General features: G+C 37.9%; 1 protein-coding gene across 1 annotated transcript in view; it reads right to left on the reverse strand.

The window, feature by feature from the left end:
* Positions 1 to 25,157, reverse strand: part of RP1 (RP1 axonemal microtubule associated) — a 375,598-nt gene that overhangs the window by 196,851 nt on the left and 153,590 nt on the right. The window contains exon 16 of the mRNA XM_066379053.1: positions 8,945 to 9,122. Within this exon, the coding sequence (XP_066235150.1) occupies positions 8,945 to 9,122 (178 nt within the window). The remainder of the gene's footprint in view (positions 1 to 8,944; positions 9,123 to 25,157) is intronic.

Here is a 25,157-nt window from a genome sequence, read left to right on the forward strand (position 1 = left end):
AAATCAATAGAAAAAAAATCAATAAAACCAAAATCTGAGTCTTTAGAAAGATCAATAAACTAGACAAGACTTTCATCAGGCTAACTGAAAGAGGGGACATCACTTTTTTTAATGTTCATATCCTATGGACATTAAAAGGATAATATAGAATATGAACAACTCTATACTACAGATTTGGCAGCCAAATGATCTGACCCAAAAAAGAAATAATCTGAATAGGCCTATAATATCTACACTGCTCACAAAAATTAGGGGATATTTCAAAATGAATATGAAGCAATAAAATATTTCCTAATTTTAGTGAGCAGTATAGTAAAGAGATTAAATCAATTCTTAACCTTTCAAAACAAAAATAACCAAGCCCAGATGGTTTCCTTGGGAATTTTTTCAAACATTTAAGGGAGAAATTATATCTATACTAATCCACTATAATCTCTTTCAAAGCATAGAAACAGAGGATATACTTCATAAGTCATTCAATGAGGTCAGTATTACCCTAATATCAAAACCAGACAAAGACATTATAAGATAATAAAACTGCAGACCAATACCTCTGAGGAATATAGATGTAAAAATCCTCAAAAAAGTATTAGCAAATTGACTCCAACAATTCATAAAAGAATTAATACACCAAAACCAATTGGGATTTATCTCAGGTATGTATACAAGGTTTGTTTCACATTCAAAAATCAATTAATAAGAATTTTTAGGTCAGTGAAATATTCTGTGGATACATGTCATTATACATTTGTCCAAACACGTAGAATGTACACAACAAAGAGTGAACTGTAATGCTACTATGGACTTCGAGTGATTATGATGTGTCAATGTAGGATTATCAACTGTAACAAATGTACCATCTGGTAGAATTTTAATAGGGAAGGTTACATATGTGTGGGGGCAGGAGGTATTAAAGAAGTTTCTACCTTCCCCTCAATTTTTCTGTGAACCTTAAATGGTTCAGAGAAAAAAAAGTATTTTTTATATCTCACTGAAGAAAAAAAAATTCAGTACTAGGAGCTCTTCCTTTCTTTAATAATTTTAACCACACATACTTGTATAGCATTTACTGAGTATGAGAAACTAGCCTACGCTTTTAGATAGGCTAACTCATAATTCTCACACCCTAATTAAGTCAAGGCACTTTTCACTCTCTTTTTATAAAGAATAAGCATTTTTGTACAGGTACTCTGAGAGAGTACACAGCTAGCCAGAGGACAAACCAGGATTTGAACACTGGCTGCCTGGGGGCTGAAACACCACTTTTGCCTCTACTCTGCTGTACATCCAAGCATCTTGCTGTTTAGGGGGTAAACCTAGCCAATGAGACTGCATTATCACAGGCAGGATACAGCAGTGCCCTTTGTGTCTTCATGTGCCTTGCCAGACTAAGCAGTGCATAGAGACACACATCAGGATAGGAGTTTCTAAGGAGGCTTGGGAAAAACAGGTATCTTCCCCCCAGGAAGGCCTCCAATGGAGTCTCTTGAAATTCATTCTTACTGTTCTCCTCCTACCACAATCTAATCCCTTATCTAGTCCCTTTATTGTTAAAATAGCCTGGCAATTTCAACTCTGTCTTCCTGAACACTCTGAGAAAAAGTTATTGCTGTTAAAAAAGAAAAAAAAAACTATGGATTTTGCTCTCTCTGAATTGAAATACCAACAACTCCAAACTTTCAACAGTTTCAAGAGATTTATTTTATTTTTTTATTTTTTATTTTTGGTATAGGACAAGTTCAATCTATCAAATATAGTCTAGTTAGAAAAGATTCTAAAAATGATAAAATGACTTGGGGTACTATAAACTTTTAAATAAACATTTGTCACTCTTCACAAACCCTGTAAAATAGAAAGTCTTCTCTAAGACTTTCCAAGTCATTGATCCCTTTGAAAATATGCTTCTTCCCACTTCAAATGCACACATGCATATTTGCACACAATTTATTTGTTCAAAATATACTTAAAATTCAAAAGGTTCACAAATTCAAACTAAAAGATCTTACTGTAATGCAATGTTATTATCATTCACAGATGACAAAACGAAGGTACAGTCAGGTTAATCAGTCAATTTGGGACATACTACTGCATATGAAAACAAAACCCAAATGTTCCTGACATGAACTCTCATTTATTTCATGATACACCATTCATTCAGACAACAACATATTATGAGCATGTACTTTGCTGCCTCTGGGAATACAGTGTGAGCAAATGTTATTTTTAGTACTGTATGGTAAGAGAAGTTCCAACATGTGCTGTGAAGTAACTTCTAACTTAGGAAAACTTTAGAAAGAGCTTCAGGAGAGCATTTAATTCCATGCTAGTTAGGAATCATGAGGTCAATGTTATCAGACTGAGCTTCAAAAGTGATTGATTGCATTATGTACATCATCAACTGAATATTATATGTATTCTCCAAACTTATTGAAAATCCATGTCAGTGGCTTGTTCTTCACTGTTAAGAGAAAACATGAACCAATCAATACATTAAATGTCTGTTTAGTATTTGGTTCAAGAGTTTCACATAGCTTACAATGAAAAGTTTTATAAGGAAATTGCCAGCAAGCTTCAATAGCTCAAAGACAAGGCCAATTTTACCATGATATTTTTACATGTTTCACTCAGCAAAACCTAGTCTTTCTTTCTGTGTGTCTCCTCTGCTTTCACACAGAAAACACTTTGACACTGAAACTTCTAGTCACCAAGTTTATGGTGGTTTTCTCTGCACCAAACACTTCTGTAACACTAGCTGGTTGTCCCACAGTCTAACTTAAATCTAATATCTTTTATCTGAAGATGGCATTAGTCCATAGACTAAGGATTCAGTCCCACAAGATTATCCTCACTTCAGGTGTCAATCTCAAATCCAGTTTGTCAACTGTGCTTCCAACAAACAGGCTATAAACCCAATGTTCCCACATGCCCTTCCATGGGTTCTATTAATTTGCTCATAGAACTCAGGCAAACACATTTACCAATTTATTAAAGGATGTGATGAAGGATACAGCCAAATGAAAAGATACACAGGGTAAAGTCTGGAAGGGTCCTGACCACAGGATCTTCAGTAACTGTGGAGCTGAGGTGCACATCCTCACAGTACATGGATGTCCTCACCAACCTGGAAGCTCCTCAAATCTCTAACTGTTGGGATTTCATGGAAGCTTGCTCACATAATAATGACTAACTCCATTATCATCCCCTCTCCACTCTCTGGAGAAGTTGGGGGGTGGGTTGAAAATTCCAAGCTTCTAATCATAGCTCGATGTATGAGTCATCTCAATAAAACAAATGAAGCTCCTAGTGTTCTTATCACTGAGAAATTCACAAGTGTTTTAGGAGCCCTGTGTCAGAGACAGAATCAAAGACAAAATATTTGAACAAGAGAAGCTCCTTGTGTTCCTATCAGTTAAGAATTTATAAGGGTTTCAGGAGCTCTGTGCCAGGAAGCAGGGGGCAGAGACAACTATATGCATACTTTCTATTATCTCGCAGTTTTTCTCTACATTTTTGTTAACATTTTTGTTTTCCTGACCTGGCAGAAAAATTCAGCATTATCTAGAGATTAAAGGGTGTGGGGAGAATGGGTAAAAGTAGGAGAACTATCCACACAAGACAGAATTTCCAACGGTGCACACCAATACAGCAAACAGGAGCCTTTATACAGCAGGTGTTACTTGTCCTCTTTTGTAGAAGTGTGCAGAGTCTAATGTTAATTACAATCAAAATAAATCCTTTAAAGGAGTTATAGCAACCAATTCTGTAGGCACCCTTTAATTACAGTCCCAGGTAGGGAAAATAAGACTTGATTTAGAAGCCAAAGGGCTCATGGTGCACACATAGATTTCTTTAAGTCAAGTATTATTAGAAATTGTATTCTGAAGAAACATTGATGCTTCCACACCCTTCCTCAGAATTCCTAGGACTCACGATGCTCCAATAAAATTTCCATAGCAACATCTCTGGCATTCTTGCCCTTATTAAAACACAAAGTTGCCTTACTATACTTAGAAATGACATCTTTAGGGCTAATATTTCTTGGAACAGTCTATTTCTGTATAAATGTTGACATTTATGGGACTAGCAGTGAGATTCCAGGTGAATAAGAACGTCATGGCCAATCGGGGCGTCTACAATAGCAGGGAGAGAAACACTTTTCTGACTTTCAATATCAATCTATTCAAAGATTCTGAGAATACAAACAGCTAACACATAGAATGCACTACCTCAAGAAAACTCAAACCTTGAAAATGTCAGCCAAGCCCACAAAAGTTCAGATGACTTGTAATATTCCAAGTATTCTCTCTTGAAGGTCATGCAACAGGTGTTTCCAATTATAATATTTACACCATTTCTTTAAAATAGGCTTTATAACTTTACTTCTATTAATTGCCTTTTCTTACTGAATCAATGATAAAATTTTATCCCAAGACTGTCCACGTTCATGAATTCTCATATAATAACAAAATATATGAGCCATACATAATGTATTGGGCTAAAAACACAATGACAAATTTGTCACATCAATGACAAATGGTGCTGTAATCATTTGTACAGTTTGAAAATGAGACAGTACAAGGCTAGGAATTTTAAATTTTCTTTTAATTTAAAATTTAGAATCTTTTGGAATACCCTATTTCCCCTTTATCTGCACTTTTGCTTTCCCTGGTTTCAGTGACCCATGGCCAACTGTGGTTGGAAATTATTAATCATAAATAAACAATTCATATGTTTTTAAATTGTGGGTCATTCTGAGGAGCATGATGAAATCTTATACCATCCTGCTCTGTTGCACCTGGAACATGCAGCATCCCTTTGTCCAGGATTTCCACATTGTATGTTCTATCCACCTGTCAGTCACTTAGGGGATTGACTGTCAACACTCCAGTGCTTGTGATCAAGTAATCCTTATTTTACTTAATAATGCCACATTCACATGATTTTTATTACACCATGTTGTTATAATTTTACTATTTTATGTTATTTTTGTAAATCTTTTACTGTGTCTAATTTATAAATTAAATTTTATCAGAGGTATATATGTATAGGAAAAAACACAGTATAGCTAGGGTTGAGTTCTCTCTGTGGATTCAGGTATCCACCTTGGAACATATCCCAGAAGGATAAGAGGAGACTACTGAGGAGAAGCAATCTTTATATTGAGGTGTAGAGTATTATAATATGTTTGAAAAATCCTGCCATTTATTGTTTTAAGGTGAAAAGAGATACCTGCACTGAATGCATAAATGCATACTATTCTTTTTTTTTTTTTTTTTTTTTCCATTTTTCTGAAGCTGGAAACAGGGAGAGACAGTCAGACAGACTCCCGTATGCGCCCGACCGAGATCCACCTGGCATGCCTACCAGAGGCAATGCTCTGCCCACCAGGGGGCGATGCTCTGCCCATCCTGGGCATTGCCATGTTGCAACCAGAGCCACTCTAGCGCCTGAGGCAGAGGCCACAGAGCTATCCCCAGCGCCCGGGCCATCTTTGCTCCAATGGAGCCTTGGCTGTGGGAGGGGAAGAGAGAAACAGAGAGGAAAGTGCGGCGGAGGGGTGGAGAAGCAAATGGGCGCTTCTCCTGTGTGCCCTGGCCGGGAATCGAACCCGGGTCCTCCGCACGCTAGGCCGATGCTCTACCGCTGAGCCAACCGGCCAGGGTCAATGCATACTATTCTTGAGAACATTCATAAATGTTAATTTAACTAACATTAAATTCCATTATTATCCTCATGAGTTAATCCAAATAGAAAGATCTTGTTAATCACAGGAATTTGCACCTAATAATAAGGTTAACTTGTAAGACTTAAGCATGATATCTGATAGTCCAAAGTCAGGACAAGAGAAAGCTCTGTACAGACAGTAGAAACAGAAACCTCTAGGCGATTAATTCTCCACAGGCTTGACAACTAGTGCCAAAACCACACTGTGTAAATTGAAGAAAATAATTTATTTTTAAGTAAAAGTCAGAAAATTGTTTTTAAATATAAGACTGCAGCCCATGTTTTTTGTTTAAAAATATACCATTAGTGCCTGACCAGGTGGTGGCGCAGTGGATAAAGCATCAAACTGGGATGCGAAGGACCCAGGTTCAAAAACCCGAGGAAGCCAGCTTGAGTGCGGGCTCATCTGGTTTGAGCAAAGCTCACCAGCTTGAGCCCAAGGTCACTGGCTTGAGCAAGGGGTCACTCAGTCTGCTGTAGCCCCCTGGGCAAGGCACATATGAGAAAGCAATGAACAACTAAGGTGCTGCAATGAAAAATTGATGCTTCTCATCTATCCTCCTTCCTGTCTGTCTGTCCCTCTCTTTGTCTCTCTGTCTCTGTCACAAAAATAAATAAATATATGTATATACATACATACATACATACCTTTAGTAGGTGGATAAAGATATATAACACACACCTTCATAGAAAAAACATCTTGAAAATACATACATCAAAATATAATTTTTATTTCTTTATAAATTACATAGGTATATTTTTAAATTTTTCCACAATTACATGTATTATTTATAATAAAAATGGGAAAATTATATAAATAGTTCACAGATACCTATCAACCAGTTTAATCAATATAAAATCAGTCTAGGCCATATTTGCTATAAACTTTTTTTTTAATTTTATGTATTGATTTTAGAGATAGAAAGAAAGAGAGAGACATAGATCTGTTCCTGTATGTGTCCTGAAGGGATCAATCCAGCAACCTCTGTGTTTCAGGATGATGCCCTAACCAATCAAGCCACACAAACAGAGCACTATACATTTTTAAAGTTAATTCACAGTCACTGGAGAAATTCAATCTTTTTTTCAAAACCATTATAAAATAATAAGAATGTAGTCTCAAAAGATAATAAAAAATAGTATATCTACTCTTCAAAGTCATATTAAATGATGAAACCTGTGCCTTGCAGTGCCTGGCACAAAATAACTCATTGTAAATGTTAGCTGTTATTACTGAAACAAGGACTGTCGCATACCCTTAACTCATTTGCTTCCCAACAACTCTAATGAGTAGATAGGGAAGATGTTAGTATTATTCTGGTTACAGAAACCAAAGTTTTTTTATGTTAATACAGCTGGTAAGTGGAGAAGAAAACTCAAATCATCCATGGTCTAGTAACAGAACTAAATTGTGGAACCTTTATAAAAGAATGATTTTGTTTCTATCAGCTCCATTAGTATAACCTATAGTTTGACAAACATGGCCTTTTATTATCTCTTTCTTGCGTATTGCTATAAATTATTTTTTTCTACTCATCTTCTTTTCTAATTATTGCTATCTCTTATTTCTTATCCTTCCTTCACTGCTTCCTCTTTTTTATTAGTTGTTTTTCTTCCTTTGTTCTTCCAGCATGGTTGCTGGCCCCAGCTAGCTATGTCTCACTGCTTTTTCTTCTACTCCAGCCTGTATCTTTCTACTTTCTCCCAAGTCATCTGTTTCCCTCCAGTGCTCCAGAGACAGGTGGTATACCCCTCTTGTTGAGTAGGAGTGATACTCTGTGCCTGCCTGTGAGAAAACAGAGGGCAGAAAGGGTGGTGGTGTACATGCCAGTGAGTTAAGTGGTACTAACGAGCCCAACAATTTATAAAATTTTAAATATGGAAACTAAAGGTTAAAATGGAATTGATCTAGGTAGCACAAAGAATAGAACCAGATATACCATCATGTTAAAATACAGCTAACAGGGACAGTCAGACAGACTCCCGCATGCGCCCGACGGGGATCCACCCGGCACGCCCACCAGGGGGCGACGCTCTGCCCACCAGGGGGCGATGCTCTGCCCCTCCGGGGCGTCGCTCTGTTGCGACTGGAGCCACTCTAGCGCCTGGGGCAGAGGCCAAGGAGCCATCCCCAGTGCCCGGGCCATCTTTGCTCCAATGGAGCCTCGCTGCAGGAGGGGAAGAGAGAGGAAGGAGAGGGGTAGGGGTGGAGAAGCAGATGGGCGCTTCTCCTGTGTGCCCTGGCCGGGAATCGAACCCGGGACTTCTACACGCCAGGCCGACGCTCTTCCACTGAGCAACCGGCCAGGGCTCTTTCTTTTATTCTTATTGTAAACTGTCTTTGGTAGAATATTTTATATAAATATATATGATCTAGACATATATATATCATATATATAATGCCCTACAGTTTTATATTATATATATTTTAAATATATATAAAATTTCCTACAGATTTTATATAAATATATATACATTAAAGGGTAGGTAGACTTTCTTAAGAAAAGAGAAGTTAAATTAGAGTCAGACTAAGAATATCATCCAGATTTTGATTATGCAAAAATCCATGGTACTACATCACAGAAAAATTAAACTGCAGACTATATTTTGAAATAATTTAAGAACACAACAGAGTTACCACAGTAACCTTGGAATTCAAGCAAATGCATTCTAAGTTTAAATTGTTTAAGTAAGGACTTCAGATCCTTACTTCAATTTCCTAGAGGCCCTAAACTTAGATATGAAAAACCAGTTTCAAAATATTCACATGTCTGTCCAATTCTTAAACACTTTCTCCAGATCTTATCAAATATCATTTGCGTTTATCTTTTTCCCTTCTTCTTTTATATTGTGATTATTAAAAGTTAATAGCAATGAAGCTGAGAATGTTTCTAATAGTCTTATCCCCTCAGTATATATGGAGATATTCTTAAATGCAAAATATAAGCACACACATGCATGCAGACACATACACACAAATGTATACACTCGATTTAAAAAACTATAAGGGAATTTGATGTAACAAAATCTTCTTGTCTATCTATCATTAAATATCAAAATTTGATATAAGTGGTCTTTATTATGTATTTTTTCCTGCTTCTACAACCAAAAAAGAAAAAATCTAACAGTAGACATATGCTGAGAAAAAAATATAATTAAATTATAACTGTACATAAACCATCACAAAGCAAAACAACAAAGAATTTTAGAGTAAACGTACATTTGATGACTTGTGGATAGAAGAATACATTCCCATTCTTGGTATAAATAACTGGTCTTGCCTGTCCATCTGACTGAAGTCCAACAAACAATCCTGGACTTATTGTAGATTCCAGGCTTATAGATGCATTTTCCAAGTTCTTCTTAATTTTAAAATGACAGTCAATATCTCCTGTACCCTACAATCAATAAAACATTATTTCATAAATGTGAGCAAATACTGAAGGACAGACTTTTAAATCAATCACTTCACAAGAATGTTATTTTGCTTTTTTTTTATCCTTATGACAAATTTAGAAACTTTTGCATAATTTCACTACATACCTCATTTCATCCTGTTCCATGAGATCCAGAAACAGACCATGTGATTGGCTAGGACAAAGTCACACACCCTGGACAAAAGGGCTCTGAATCACAGAGAAGCTTCAACTCAGGAGAAAGCAATGTGTGCTATATTTTGGTTCAGTATTGATCATCTCTATCAGTGAATAGAGAACAGTGAAATGCAAAACTTTTCTTTTGGAAAATAATGTAATGATGGAAAGAGGAAAATTCTTACCATAGTTTATTTATATTTAAACATAAATCAATTTTCTATGCTGGTCCACATTTTCTAGGTTAAATTGCTACCACTAAATTGACATCACACATAAATTACTCAAAGATAATATGACAAAAATTTAAAAATTAGAAGCCTAGAGGTAATCTATACATTAGATCATCAAAATCACCTATCTCTTATTTTATGACATTTATAACCTAATATAAATTTTACTTTTTTCACATTTTATGGTCTTGAAAGAGTTTTCTTATAATATTTAAGAATTCTAGAAAATAAATTTTATGAGACTGAATTAATATTTTGAATAGCAATTCATATTATTTGTAAAAAATAATTATATTCTGATCTCTGCTAAAAATGTGAAGTTCTATAGGTAGGAATAAAATTCCTGTTGTCTATTTCTTTCCTAATATAAATATAAATTAAGTCACTTCTATCATCTGTTCTTGTTATAGATAAAATAAAACTCTGACTTTGATTTGTTCATGGCCAAGTAGAGGACAAAACCATATATACAAATAATAGTATGCAAGACCAATAGGGTAGAAATGTACTCCTTGAACTGAAAGAGGAAAAATAAAAGGCACTTAACTCAAAAGAATAAGGAATGATTTCTTGGAGAAGGTGCAACTAAATAGAGGAAAGTGGGGAGTTGGGTGGAAGACAGGGAATTCAGGCAGAGGGACAGCATGAATGAAAGCTGAGATGCAACAGGCAGCATGATGTGTGGATAATGAGCTTCTTGACGTTGCTGAACAACAAAGAGAGGAAGGTGAGTAACGAAAGGTCAGATTAGTTTGTATGCAACACAGGGAACCTGGGTCTTATCTTAGACTTTGGGAGCCAGCAAAGGATTTGAATGAGAGAGTGATATGAACAGATCTCAAATTGTCTTCAGGAAATTTCTTGAATGTCAATCTAATATCTCTGTGAAAGAAAAAACTCATTAGCTACCCAATTGGTTATATACAGTGTGTCTGTAAAGTCATGGTGCACTTTTGACCAGTCACAGGAAAGCAACAAAAGAGATAGAAATGTGAAATCTGCACCAAATAAAAGGAAAACTCTCCCAGTTTCGTACCTATTCAGTGCAGTTCATTGTGGGCTCACGCACACATTTTTTGGGCTCCTTAGGTAGCTATCCCTACAGCTCCTTAGGTAGCTATACTGTAGAGGTAGTATAACCTCTACAGACTCGTCACTGACTGATGGCCTACCAGAACGGGGTTTCTCCACCAAACTGCCGGTTTCCTTCAACTGCTTATCCCACCGAGTAATGTTATTCCTATGTGGTGGCGCTTTGTTATAAACGCTCCGATATTCACGTTGCACTTTGATCACGGATTCGAATTTAGTGAGCCACAGAACACACTGAACTTTCCTCTGTACCATCCACATCTCCACTGGCATGGCCATGGGCTGCTCCGCTGTATACATGGTGTTATGTCATCATCTGCGCATGCGCACATGCTGCCATATCATCCTACAGAAACTGGGAGTGTTTTCCTTTTATTTGGTGCAGATTTCACATTTCTATCTCTTTTGTTGCTTTCCTGTGACTGGTCAAAAGTGCACCATGACTTTATGGACACACTGTAGCTCTTTAATTTTCTAATATTGATTAATAGAATCTCTGTTCTCTCCTGTTCTTCGAGTATGTAGCTAGCCTTGGAGCTCATTGTATTAATATTATTATTATTATTATTATTAATTATTATTATTATTATTATTTTATTGATTGATTTCAGAAACAGAAGAAGGGAGAGAAAGAGCTTAACAGAAATATTGATCCATTTCAGTATGTGCCCTGACTAGGGATTGAACTGTCAACAACTACTTGTTGGGACGATGCTCTAACCAATGGAGGTATTCAGCCAGGGTTTCCTCTATTATTATTCTTTAAAATATACTTTATTTTCTAGAATAATTTTATATTACCAAAAAATTGAGATGATAGTACAGAGTTCCCATCTACCCAGACTTACTTTCTTCTATTATTAACACATGAGAGATTTATTAAAGAACCAATGCTGAGGGTATTCCAAGATGGTGACAGAGTAGGCAAACATTCCAACTTCTGCCTCCCAGAACCAAACTGAAGTTATAACTAAATTTAAGAACAATCATTCTGAAAAACCAATTTAAGACTAAATGAAGAGGAGTTCGCAAACCAAGAAGTCACAAAAGGCACATTGAATGGTAGGGCGGGCTGAGACAGGAAAGGGCTGCCCCTGCTCCCAGGAGCAAGCTGCAACTGAGGGTCTAAAGGGACTGTCAGCTGCCAGGAGACTTTCCCGGAGAGATGTGGGTCCAAAAGCCAGGCCAGGAGCGCCAGCCTAGAGTACCAGATCCTAGAAGAGGTGACCACATAGCATTTGGCAGTGAAAAGAGATGAGGTTTCTGTCTGCAAGAAAGAAATGGGAGATCTCAGAGGTGCACACACCCTCTTAAAGGGCTAATGAAGATGTCTTGTTCACAACAACTTACCCTTGGCTCCAGTGAAGAGAGGACAGAGTACTAGAGTCTCATGAGGAGAGTGTAAAATTGACACCCTGGGGAATGATGGGGTGAGGAATAGCCTTTAGAACCCCTATGTTGAATCATTTTCCAATAGTGCAGTTATCATCTCTCTTGGGTGGAGCAGTTCCCTCTGTGTGATAGCAGCCGGGGTTGGGGGGAGCAACTGCCCTAACCTCAGGAATCTCTCTTGTCCCACCCTATGGAGATTAGGCCTTGTTAAGAAGTAAGCAGACTTGTCCAGGAAGGAAGGGGCAGAGCAATGATTCAGTTATCTGGTGTTGAGGTGGAGCTATCCCCACACTCTCCCAAGAGTATGATTGCTGCCTTACAGGAAATTCAATAGAAACTGTCCAGGCTGTGGGCAGACCAAATCTATGTATTTCAGAGGCTACACCCACTAGATTCCTAGTGGCCACACCTTACTGAGGTTTGTGAAAAAATTCAGGACAGACTGACACTTTGGGCCCTGGGTTGGTAGCCACACCTACCATCTGTCCTAATCCCTAAATTGCCCCAGGCTCTAGACTATACCAATGGTTTTTTAAGAATCCAGCCTAACAAGCAGTTAGCAGACAGTGGCAGCAGTAAGTGGCTTTCAGAAAACATTGGGCCTTTTGCTTACTTTCCCCAAGGGATAGGTTGGTAAAAGCCAGCAGAAGTGTGCAGTTTGGTCCTTTCATGTGCATCTAAGTCCAGCAGAGACAAACATAAACTCTGGTTTGCTTACAGCTCTGCCCTGCCAGGCTGAGTTCCACAGGGGCTAGGGAAAGAGGCTCAGAGCACAGACATTCAAAGTATGAGTTATTTGGAAACTATTATTGGGACCAGTCGGGGTTTAGCTACTTTCTGGGGGAGGGGCACAATCTGGTCCAATGGAAGACTCTCAATTTTGTTCCCTGAGATTAGGGGTTCCCCAGCTGAAAAAACTTCTGCAGAGAACAATGTGGAGTCACTCCACCCAATCTGAACTTGCTCCTTACCTTGTTGGGGAACAACAGAATTGGAATATCCAGCAGTGGCTGAGGGATTAGGCTCTGGAGTAGGGGCCACTTTCTCCATACTGAGCTCCTGACTAAGAGATCCCTGAAGTATAAGGGTACCACTAATGTTATCATCCTGACCTCAATTGCTCTTATACACTAAGCTTGCAACTTGTGGAGGGGTTTGTGGGGTAAGGCCAGTCTGTGCCCATTCTACAATATTTCCCCAGAATATTATGTAGGAAGACCAGGCAGCTAAAAAATGACATGGGGCATCTAAAAAGTGGAGGCAAATCATAAGAAACTTGGGAACTTTTATGCAGCTGCTGTCAGCTATTAACAGGAGGAAGTTGAACCTTATACCAAGGTTGGACCCTCTCACACACATGCAAGCACAGAAAGTGCAGATGCAAGCACAGAAAGTGTAGACACAAGCAGCGAAAAGAACAGTAGCTCCAGACTGGTAGCCCATGGGGGATTACAAACAATGGCTGGCATAAACCCATATCCAAACACTGCCCAAGAGGACCCAGAACCAACATAATAGTAGTGGGTGGTAGACCACACCAATGCTAGACTCAGTGAGCTACACAAATGACAAGCCCAATAAAGGAGTCTAGTGGCATCAGACCCTGTTGAGAATAACTATGATCCATAAGACAGACACTACACAGTGCCTAGTAGATGTGATCTAGATTGACCCTCAGAGTTAGCCAGCCTTAAGGGATAACTCCACCCATGAAAGAAATAACTGCATTTAAAACTCACACACAACAAGAAGGTAAATATAACACTCAAGAAACATTTCTAGAGCAAGGAACTCAGGTGGCCTGGAGGTTAGTACCACTAAGCCTATCTTTTCATGATAATGCCACAACAAATTTGGAAGTCCGAGAATAGCTACCTAATATACTGACAAAATGGGAAAATAAATATGACCCAAATGAACCAACAAGAGAAATCCCCCCAAAAAGAATCAAATATAATGGAAGTCACCTAATTACCAGGCACAGAGTTTAAAATAATAGTTACTAGGATATTTAAAGGTCTTAGAGTAAAGATAGATGAACAAAGTGACAATTTAGTAAGCATTAAAAAAAACAGTGGGCCCTGGCCGGTTGGCTCAGTGGTAGAGCGTCAGCCTGGTGTGCGGAAGTCCCGGGTTCGATTCCCGGCCAGGGCACCCATCTGCTTCTCCACCCCTCTCCCTCTCCTTCCTCTCTGTCTCTCTCTTCCCCTCCCACAGCCAAGGCTCCATTGGAGCAAAGGATGGCCCGGGCGCTGGGGATGGCTCTTTGGCCTCTGCCCCAGGCGCTGGGGTGGCTCTGGTCATGACAGAGCGACACCCCGGATGGGCAGAGCATCGCCCCCTGGTGGGCGTTCCGGGTGGATCCCGGTCGGGCGCATGCGGGAGTCTGTCTGACTGCCTCCCCATTTCCAGCTTCAGATGAATACAAAAAAAAAAAAAAAAAAAACAGTGAAAGTATTAAAAAATCCATGTCAGAAATGGCAAATACAATATCTTTTTAATGTGTGTGTGACAGAGACAGAAAGAGGGACAGATAGGGACAGATAAGGACAGACAAGGGAGAGAGATGAGAAGTAGCAATTCTTTGTTGCAGTACCTTAGTTGTTCATTGATTGCTTTCTCATATATGCCTTGACTGGCGGCTACAGCAGACCTAGTAACCCATTGCTCAAGCCAGCAACCTTGGGCTCAAGCTGGCAAGCCTTGCTCAAACCAGATGAGCCCATGTTCAAGCTGGTGACCTCAGGATTTCTACCCTGGATCCTCTGCTTCCCAGTCAGATGATCTATCCACTGCACCACCACCTAGTCAGGCAGAAAATACAATATCTTAAAGGGAGACAATACTAGAAAAAATCCACATCAGGCTGGATAAAGCAAAAGATAAAATCAGCAATTTGGAGAACAAGATAAATCAAAGCACAGAAGCAGAGCAACAAAAAGAAAAAAAAAAAGCAGAGGCTCAAAAAAGTCTGAAGAAACTCTAAGGGAGTTCTGTGATAACATAAAGAGAAACAACATCCACATCATGGGGGGTCCTGAAGGAGAAGAGAAAGAACAAAGGATAGAGAACCTGATTGAAGAAATCATACCTGAAAACTTCCCTAAATTAATGAAGAAAAAACTCACACAAGTTCAAGAAGCACAGAGAGTCCCATTAAAAAGGGACCCAAATAGACCTACACCAAGACATATCATAATTAAAATACCAAAGGTAAGAGATAAAGAATACTAAGAGCTATAAAAGAAAAGAAAAGAAGTAAATTATCTACAAAGTAGTCCCCCTAAGAATGACATTTGACTTTTCAACAGAAACACTTGAGACCAGAAGAAAATGGCAAGAAATATTCAAAGTAATACAAAACATGAGCCTACAAACAAGACTTCTCTATCCAGAAAGGTTATTGTTTAAACTTGAAGGAGAAATAAAAAGCTTCCCAGGCAAAAAAAAAAAAAAAAAAAAATTCTAAAGAAATTAATTACAACAAAACAAATACTGCAAGAAATGTTAAGGGGCTTGCTGCAAACAAAGCAAAGAAAAAAAACCTAGAAAAAGAGGATTGTAGATTTAAAGAATAAAATGGCAATAAACAACTACATCAATAATAACCTTAAATGTAAATGCTCCAATCAAAAGACATAGGGTAGCTGAATAAATAAGAAAACAGAACCCATTCATATGCTACAAGAGACTCACTTCAGAACAAAAGATACACATAGACTGAAAGTGAAGGAATAGAAAAAAGTATTTCATGCAAAAGGGAAGGGAAAAAAAGCTGGGGTAGCAAGACTAATGTCTGACAAAATAGACTTTAAAACAAAGGCAATAGTGAGGGATAAAGAAGGTCATTACATAATGATAAAGGGAGCAATCCAACAGGAAGATATAACCATTATAAATATCTATGCACCTAATACAAGAGCATCTAAATATATAAAGCAGATTTTGATGGACATAAATGGTGAGATCAACAGCAATACTATAATAAGAGGGGATTTTAATACCCCACTAACACCAGTGGATAGATCTTCAAGATAGAAAATTAACAAAGAAACAGCAGACTTAAAGGACATACTAGATCAACTGGATTTAATAGATATCTTCAGAACATTTCACCCTAAAGAAGCAGATATGCATTCTTTTCAAGTGCTCATGGTACATTCTCTAGAATAGACCACATGTTAGGACACAAAACAAGTCTCAATAACTTTAAGAAGATTGAAATCATATCAAGGATCTTCTCTGATCACAATAGCATGAAATTAGAAATCAACTACATTAGAAAAACTGAAGAACATGCAGACACTTGGAGGCTAAATAGCACATTATTAAATTATGAATGGGTTAACAAAGAGATCAAGAAAAGAATAAAAAATTTCCTTCAAACAAAAATAAACATACAACAACTCAAAATTTATGGAACACAGCAAAAGCAATCCTGAGAAGGAAGTTCATAGCATTACAGGCATACCTTAAGAAGCAAGAAAAAGCTCAAATAAACAACTTAACCCTGCATCTAAAAGAACTAGAAAAAGAACAGCAAGTAAAGCCCAGAGGAAGTAAAAGAAAGAAAATAATAAAGATCTGAGTAGAAATAAATGGCATGGAGGCTAAAAAACCAATACAGAAGATCAATAAAACCAAGAGCAGGTTCTTTGAAAAGGTAAACAAGATTGATGAACTTCAACCAGACTCACCAAGAAAAAAAGAGAGAGGACTCAAATTAATAAAATTAGAATTGAGAGTAGAAAGGAAATAAATGACACAGTAGAAATAAAAAAGATTGTAAGAAAATACTATAAAGATCTATATGTCAAAATATTGAACAACCTAGGTGAAATAGACAAATTCCTTGAAACATATAATTTTTCAAAACTCAATCTGGAAGAATCAGAAAACCCAAACAGACCAATTACAACAAATGAAATTGAAACAGTTATCAAAAAACTCCCAGCAAACAAAAGTCCTGGACCAGTTGGCTTCACAGGCAAATTTTACCAAATATTCAAAGAACTAACACCTATCCTTCTCAAGCTATTTCAAAAAATTCAAGAGAAGAGAAGACTTTCAAGCTACTTTTATGAGGCAAGTATAATTCTCATTTCAAAACCATGTAAAGACACTAAAAAGAAAGAAAAATATAAGCCAATATCCCTGATGAAATTAGATGCTAAAATTTGTAACAAAATATTAGTAAACCAGATCCAGCAATACATGAAATAAAAATCATACATCATTATCAAGTGGGATTTATTCTGGGGAGGCAAGGCTGGTACAATATTTGCAAATCAATCAATGTGATTCATCACATAAACCAAAAGAAGAGTAAAAATCACATGATAATATCAATAGATGCAGAAAAAGCATTTGATAAAACCCAGCACCCATTTATAATCAAAATTCTCAGCAAAGTGGAAATACAGGGAACATACATCAACATGATAAAGGCCATCTATGACAAACCCACAGCCAACATCATACTCAATGGGCAAAAACTAAAATCAATCCCCTTAAGATCAGAAACATGAAAGGGGTGCCCCCTTTCACCACTCTTATTAACATAGTTCTGGAAGTCCTAGCCACAGCAATCAGACAAGAAGAAGAGATAAAGGCATCCAAATTGGAAAGGAAGAAGGAAAACTATCATTATTTGTCAATGACATAATACTGTACATAGAAAACCCTAAAGTCCCAGTCAAATAACTACTGGACCTAATAAATGAATTCAGCAATGTAGCAGGATACAAAACCAATATTCAGAAATCAGTGGTATTTCTATACACCAAGAATGAAGTGTCTGGAAGAGAAGTTAAGGAAATAATTCTTTTCACTATTGCAACAGAAAAAATAAAGTACCAAGGAGTAAATTTAACCAAAGAGGTTAAAGACTTTTACTTGGAAAACTATAAAACATTGATAAAAGAAATCAAGGAAGATACAAACAAGTAGAAGCATATACCATGTTCATAGATAGGAAGAATAAACATCATTAAAATGTCTATATTACACAAAGCAATCTATAAATTCAATACAATTCCTATTAAAATACCAATGGCATACTTCAAAGATATAGAACAAATATTCCAAAAATATATATGGAACTAAAAAGAACATGAAAGTGGAGAGTATCACACTTCCTGGTATCAAGTTATACTACAAGGCCATTGTACACAAAACAGCTTGGTACTGAAATAAGAACAAACATACAGCTCAATAGAACAAAACAGCAAACCCAGAAATAAACCCACGCCTTATGATCAATTGATATTTGACAAAGGAGGTAAGAGCATACAATGGAGTAAAGATAGTCTCTTTAACAAATGGTGTTGGGAAAATTGGCCAGGTACATGCAAAAAAAAAATGAAATTAAACCACCAACTTATACCATTCACAATAATAAACTCAAAATGGATAAAAGACTTAACTCTAAGTGGAGAAACCATAAACATCTTGGAAGAAAACATAGGCAGTAAGCTCTCCGACATCTCGCGCAGCAATATATTTGCTGATTTATCTCCACGGGCGAGTGAAATAAAAGACAGAATGAACAAATGGAAGTATATCAAACTAAAAAGCTTTTGCAGAGCTAAAGACACTATGAACAAAATAAAAAGACAAACCACACAATGGGAGAACATATTCAACAATACGTCTAAGGGTTTAATAACCAAAATTTACAAAGAACTTCTAAAACTCAGCACCAGGAAAGTAAACAATCCAATCAAAAAATAGGCAAAAGAGCTGAACAGACACTTCTACAAAGAGGACATACAGATGGTCAATAGGCATATGGGAAAATATTCAACATCATTAATTATTAGAGAAATGCAAATTAAAACTACAGTGAGAAACCACCTCACACCTGTCAGATTGGTGCTCATTAACAAAACAACACATAATATGTGCTGGTGAAAGTGTGGAGAAAAGAGAACCCTCCTGCACTGCTGGTGGGAATGCAGATTGGTGCAGCCACTGTGGAAAACAGTATGGAGATTCCTCTAAAAATAAAAAATGAACTGCAGTTTGACCTAGCTATCCCACTTTTAGGAGTATATCCTACAAATACCAGATCATTGATTCAAAAGAAAACATGCACTCCTATGTTTATTGCAGCATTGGTTACAATAGCCAAGATCTGGAAACAACCCAAGAGTACGTCATTGGACAGGTGAGTTAAAAAGCTGTGACATATACACAATGGGATACTACGCAGATGTGGAAAAAAAAGGAAATCTTACCTTTTGCAACAATATGAATGACCTGGAGACTATTATGCTAAGTGAAATAAGCCTAGCAGAGAAAGAAAAATATCATATAACCTCACTCATATGAGGAATCTAATGAACAATGTGAACTAAGGAATGAAATAGAGGCAGAGGCAGGGTCAAAAGGACCAGAGGAAAAGTGGTCAGAGGGAAAGGCAATGAGAGAATGGGATCAGAGAAGGGAAAGGGATTAGTAAAATTATATATACATAAGACAGAGATAAAGAGAGCGAAATGGGGAAGGTGTTGGGGGAAGGGGTAAAGAGGGTATCAAGGAGAATATGGGTGTGGGGGAAGAGGGAGATATATTTGATGGGACACCTGAATCTATGTAAACATAATAAATTAAAATCAATAAAGAATTTAAAAATAATAATAATGATCAGAGCCAAAATCAATGACATAAAGGCTAAAAACATAATACAAAAAAAATCAATGAAATCAAGAGCTGGTTCTTCGAAAAGGTAAACAAGATTGATGAACCTTTAACCAGAATCAACAAGAAAAATAAGAGATTTTATCCTTTGCTTTATCCAGCAGACTGAGGAACAAAACAAAAACAGAGGCATGGTCACAGGGAACAGATGGACAGCTGTCAGACAGATGGGGAAGAGAGGAAGGAATCAAAGGAGGTGAAGGGATTAGCTAAATTATATATACATAACACATAGACAACAGAGTAGCAATTCCGAGTGGGAAAGGGGGGATGGGTGTGAGGAAGGAATAAGGGGTAAAATGGAGTGGAAAGAGACTTTGCATAGGTCATGGGGGGCAGGATGCTGGGGGTAGGGGGTGTTTTATTGAGTGGGACACTTGAAACCATGTCAATACAATAAATTAAAATTAAATAAAGAGAACCAATGCTGATACATTAGTATTAATTAGTAATACTGTATTATGAGTTCTTTAATTTTAACCTAATATGTACTATCTGTCCAGGATTCTATTCATATTATATTACATTTAGTGATCATGTCTCACTAAGCTACTTTTGGCTGTGGCAGTTCTTACTTTGTTTTTGATGACCTTGACTGTTTTGAGGAGTACTAGTAAGGTATTTCATACTATGGCCTATTATTTAATATGTCTGCTGCATTCCTCATGATTAGACTGGGGTTATGAGATACTGGGAGGAAGACTACAAAGGTAAAGTGTCATTTTTATTGCATCATATCAAGGGTGCTAACTACCAACAGGACATCCCTGTTGATAGGGACCTTGATCACATGGCTAGGGTAGTGTTTGTAGGATTTATCTACTGCAAAATCGCTATCATTACCCCTCATTCTGTCCTCTTTGGATGGAAGTCATTATGTGCAGCCCACACTTAAGGCACAGGAGGCATGATCCTTGAAGAAAAAGCATTCTATGTAAATTTATCTGGATTTATCTCTATTTATGCATTTATTCTATTCAATCACTTATATATATCATTATATACTTAATAATATTTCTTTTATTTCTTGAGTTATAATCCAATACTCTTTTATTTTGTTACTCAAATTTTTCCAGCTTTGGCCCTTGGGAGATCTTTCAGTTGGTACATGTGTCCCTTTGACATAGCCCCATAATGATGTGTGGGAAAGAAAGGGCTGTTTTGAAATACTTCCTTATTTCCTGGCACTCTAAGATATTTTAGGTTCATCTTGTATATTTCTTGCACTAATCCCATAATCAGCCATTTGTTCAAGGAGGCCTGGTTCTTTTTTACTAAGGAATGTTAGTATTAATAGAAACCAACATCTGAGCACTAGGTCTGCTTGTTGCTTGGGTGTTGTTACTTATAGGCCCTCTCATCTAATGGAGTAAAAAATATATGTGTTAGTCCTAAATCATGCAAATACACATATTTGTAAATATATCTATATACAACTATCCACATTGTAGTAAGCTAAACATGAGCTCATGATGGTGTCTCCAACTCTAATGGATTAATTACCACACGGATTATTTTAGATCTCCCCTTTTGCTTATCTGTAAACTCCCATGTCAACAATGAGAAATTTGGCTCCCACTATCCGCTACCCATTTATATAATTGTTCCATTCCAGTAAACATTTATAGTAGTATCAGAATTTTAACCCATACTCCATAGCCAGCATGGAAAAATCAGGGAATACAAAAGGTATCCCAGTTCCCAATGGCAGGCTCAAGTACAAAGAAAACAAGTGCCCTAGAAGAAGGCTAGACTTTCTCTAAACTGACTACAAAGTTGGAACTTTTGAGACCACAGGCTAAGTAGACATCTCAACCCCATGTCACAGCTCAAAATGTTCAAGCTACAATACTGGCCTCATCTGAAAAAAGAGTATATGACCAGTGTTCCTTCCCCATAACTTTTCTTAAGGCTTTGCACCTAGGTACTATTCAAGGATGAAGGAAAAAAGAATGAGAAAAAAAAATTTTTAAACCAATCAACTAAACTAAGCATACTGAAACATGATAGAATTTCTGGGCAAAGTGTGCACTTTCGAGTCAAATTTTGCTTCACTACAGTAATCTCATAGTTATTCTTGCCAACTTTAGGTTCTTCACAAATTAGTACGACTTCTACATAGGGGTCAGATTTAAGAACTTGGATATCATTACCAGCCACCATTCCACCAGACTTAGAACAGATATCCATTACAAATGGATGTCATTTTACATTAAAGATCTCAGGCAATTACCCATGACTCACACAATTGAAAACTCTTGCCCAAACACATCTCTTTTCTTATCAACACTGAACTTGATACTTAACCTGTCATGGCACTTTCACACTATAATGTGATTATTGTTTACATTTTTCTTTTCCTCTTTTTGATTTCAAGCTCTCTGAGGGCAAGGGACATGTCTTACTATGTCTTTTTTTTTTTCTCCTTAAGTGAGAAGTGGTGAGCCAAAAAGACAGACTCATGCATACACCCCACCAGGATCCACCGAGAAGGCCCCTACCAGGGGGATGCTCTTCCCAAAGGGTCATGCTGTATGCTATGTGTCTTCCTACACAGTAATAACAAATATCAAGCAGCAAAGCCGTTTTTAAAAATATCTGATGCATCCTTACACCACTGCAAGCTAAAATAATGCCTATGCCCATTTCTCCTTTGCAGAAGGATTACCTTCTAGATACTGTTGCTGTTGGGCAAATAAGTTTGTGAAATTTGTATTTTGGGGGTTTGCTCACTTTTATTGTTAAAAATGGCTACTGACCACATAATTGCATTGTCCAGATGATACTGTTAATTACCTTCATGCTTGGGAAGGGGCTTGGTTATGCTAAAGTGTGCTGGAGGAGGAGCTTTCATGCCAAAAACTTTTAAAAGGAGGAGCTAGGAGGCCATTTTGGAAGAGGCCATGTGATGGTTGGAGAGAAAGCAGCAAGATGGCGGGGAGCTGAAGAGGAACAGAGCTGAAGGGCTTTGTGAGCTTTGCTGAACTGGTGAGAGCCTTTGATTCTAGGAAAACTGGGAGAAAGTCAGTGACTTTGGGAACCCTGACTGGAAAGGGAAGTGTTTTTCCGCTATGTGTAATTATTCACTTGCTGGTGCAAGCTAGAATAAAAGGATGGCCCACCGTCCTACGACTCCGCTCTTTCTTTACCATCTATTTGAACCTAATGTGAACCTGCATGTGCCAGGCAGCTGCAACAGTGGCCACGACTACTGGCTGTACAATCACTAAGAATATTTTAACTTCCCATTCATTCAGTATTTGCTGAGCACCTACCAAAAGTCTGGCCTCATTAAAGAGTTCAGGATATTTTAATAAAACAAACAAGAATCTTTCCTCTATGGTACCCATATCCTAGTAATACATATTCTATATACTAGAGTATTACTAATGCTACTCATTAGCTTTCTCTTTTCCAGAATGAGTATCTTTTTTTTTTTAAAGGACAATCCCAAATGTAGTCATTTATTTATTTATTTATTTTTATTTATTCATTTTAGAGAGGAGAGGGAGAGACAGTGAGAGAGAGAGACAGAGAGAGAGCTGGAAGCATCAACTCCCATATGTACCTTGACCAGGCAAGCCCAGGGTTTCGAACCGGTGACCTCAGCATTTCCAGGTCAATGCTTTATCCACTGTGCCACCACAGGTCAGGCCTTCAGAATGAGTATCTTGACGATTGATTTCTATCTTAAAGCTTGTTTGCTCCTAAGAGGGAGAAAACCTTTGTTGCTATCCTCAAGCCCTGGTGTATATTCTTCAAATTATTCTGTAAAGATAAAAACTAATGTGGCCTGACCAGGTGGTGGCAGAGTGTATAGAGCATTGGACTGTGACGCAGAGGACCCAGGTTCAAAACACCAAGGTCGCCAGTTGAGTGCAGGCTCATATGGTTTGAGAACAGCTCACCAGCTTGAACCCAAGGTCTCTGGCTTAAGCAAGGGGTCACTCAGTCTGCAGTAGCCCCCTGGTCAAGGCACATATGAGAAAGCAATCAAAATAAAACAAAGGTGCCACAATGAAGAATTGATGCTTCTCATCTCTCTCCCTTCCTATCTTTCAGTCCCTATCTGTCCTTCTGTGTGTGTGTGTGTGTGTGTGTGTGTGTGTGTGTGTGTGTCTCTCTCTGTCACAAAAACAAAACAAAAAACTAATGTATAAACTGTGGTTACAATAATAATAAACTGTGAGCTCATTTTCTAGAGAATTCAAACAAAATAACTTATCTCACAATTTTATTAAACTGACTTTGTTTAAGATTTTTTTTATTAAAACATGACTTAGACTCCCCATTCCCAGTTCTGTATGTAAGAAGCTTAGAAGTCACCACTTCATGTTAAAAGCTAAACAGACTAAAAAAATCAACAAATCTTACTGGATCTCTGAGAAAAGTGAGAACACAGGGCAAACTGCAGCTCCCACGACTGGACAGACAGGCAGGCAAATACAGGAAGTCACAGCTTACTGGACCAGAGATTTGCCAGCAGGAACCAATGAGGGAACCAGTACCTGGTACAAAATCTGAACATAATTGATGAAATGCTGAAGGTTGTGAACAAGTCAGAGAGTTAAAATTCCAGGAGACCCAGTCATGGAGAGGCCTCCAATCTTCTTAACTTTTTTTAAATTTTTTAAATTTTACCTAGAAAATTAACTTTATCACAGTGACATTAATCAATAAGAGTACACAGGTTTCAGGAAAACATTTTAATAGCTGTTGGGCAGATAAAATATATTATGCTCACTTTGTTAAAGATGGTGCTGCCCACATGGAAGCCTGTCACCCAGGTGATGGTATTGGTTGGCCTTCTTGCTAGGGATGGGCATGATTATATTAATGTGTGTTGGAGGCAGGCTGTGGTAGGATCCTTGTAGCCTGGGGCTTGGTTTTGGGACTAAGCCTTTCCCACCCTTTTTGATGTGGGGAGCTGCACTCTTATGAGGAATGCCATTATGCTCTGTGGAAGAAGCTGCCTGGGACCTGCAAACCAAGCAGTGGAAGGAGCTGGAGCAAACGTGGGAGAAACAGATGCTGACCCTGGAGCTGGAGGAAGCACCAGAGTAGGCTGACTGGGTTCATGAGATTTGCTTGGAAATAGAGCAACCATTGGAGAAGAAACCACAGGTTCGTGAGTTGCAGATTGTCCTGGACATTGTGGGGAGCCAGCAGCAGCAGGAAGCCAGGGCTGAGGCCAGAGCTGGGGCTACAAGTCCTGCTGAGCAGAAGGCAGCGGCGGCCCAGAGCTCAAGCCCAGCAGCAGGAGCTGATGTTTTCAGTTCCTCTTTGGAGGATGTATAGCCAGTATCCGCGGCTACCATCACAGCAGCCTGGCCCATGCAGGTTCGCATTGGATTCGGACAGTCGGTAAAGAAACAATGGAGCCAAGAACTGGCGAGCCATCTTCTTTAATCCTAGCTTGCAC

The sequence above is a fragment of the Saccopteryx leptura genome, chromosome 3, assembly GCF_036850995.1.
Source record: "Saccopteryx leptura isolate mSacLep1 chromosome 3, mSacLep1_pri_phased_curated, whole genome shotgun sequence".
Taxonomy (NCBI): Eukaryota; Metazoa; Chordata; class Mammalia; order Chiroptera; family Emballonuridae; genus Saccopteryx; species Saccopteryx leptura.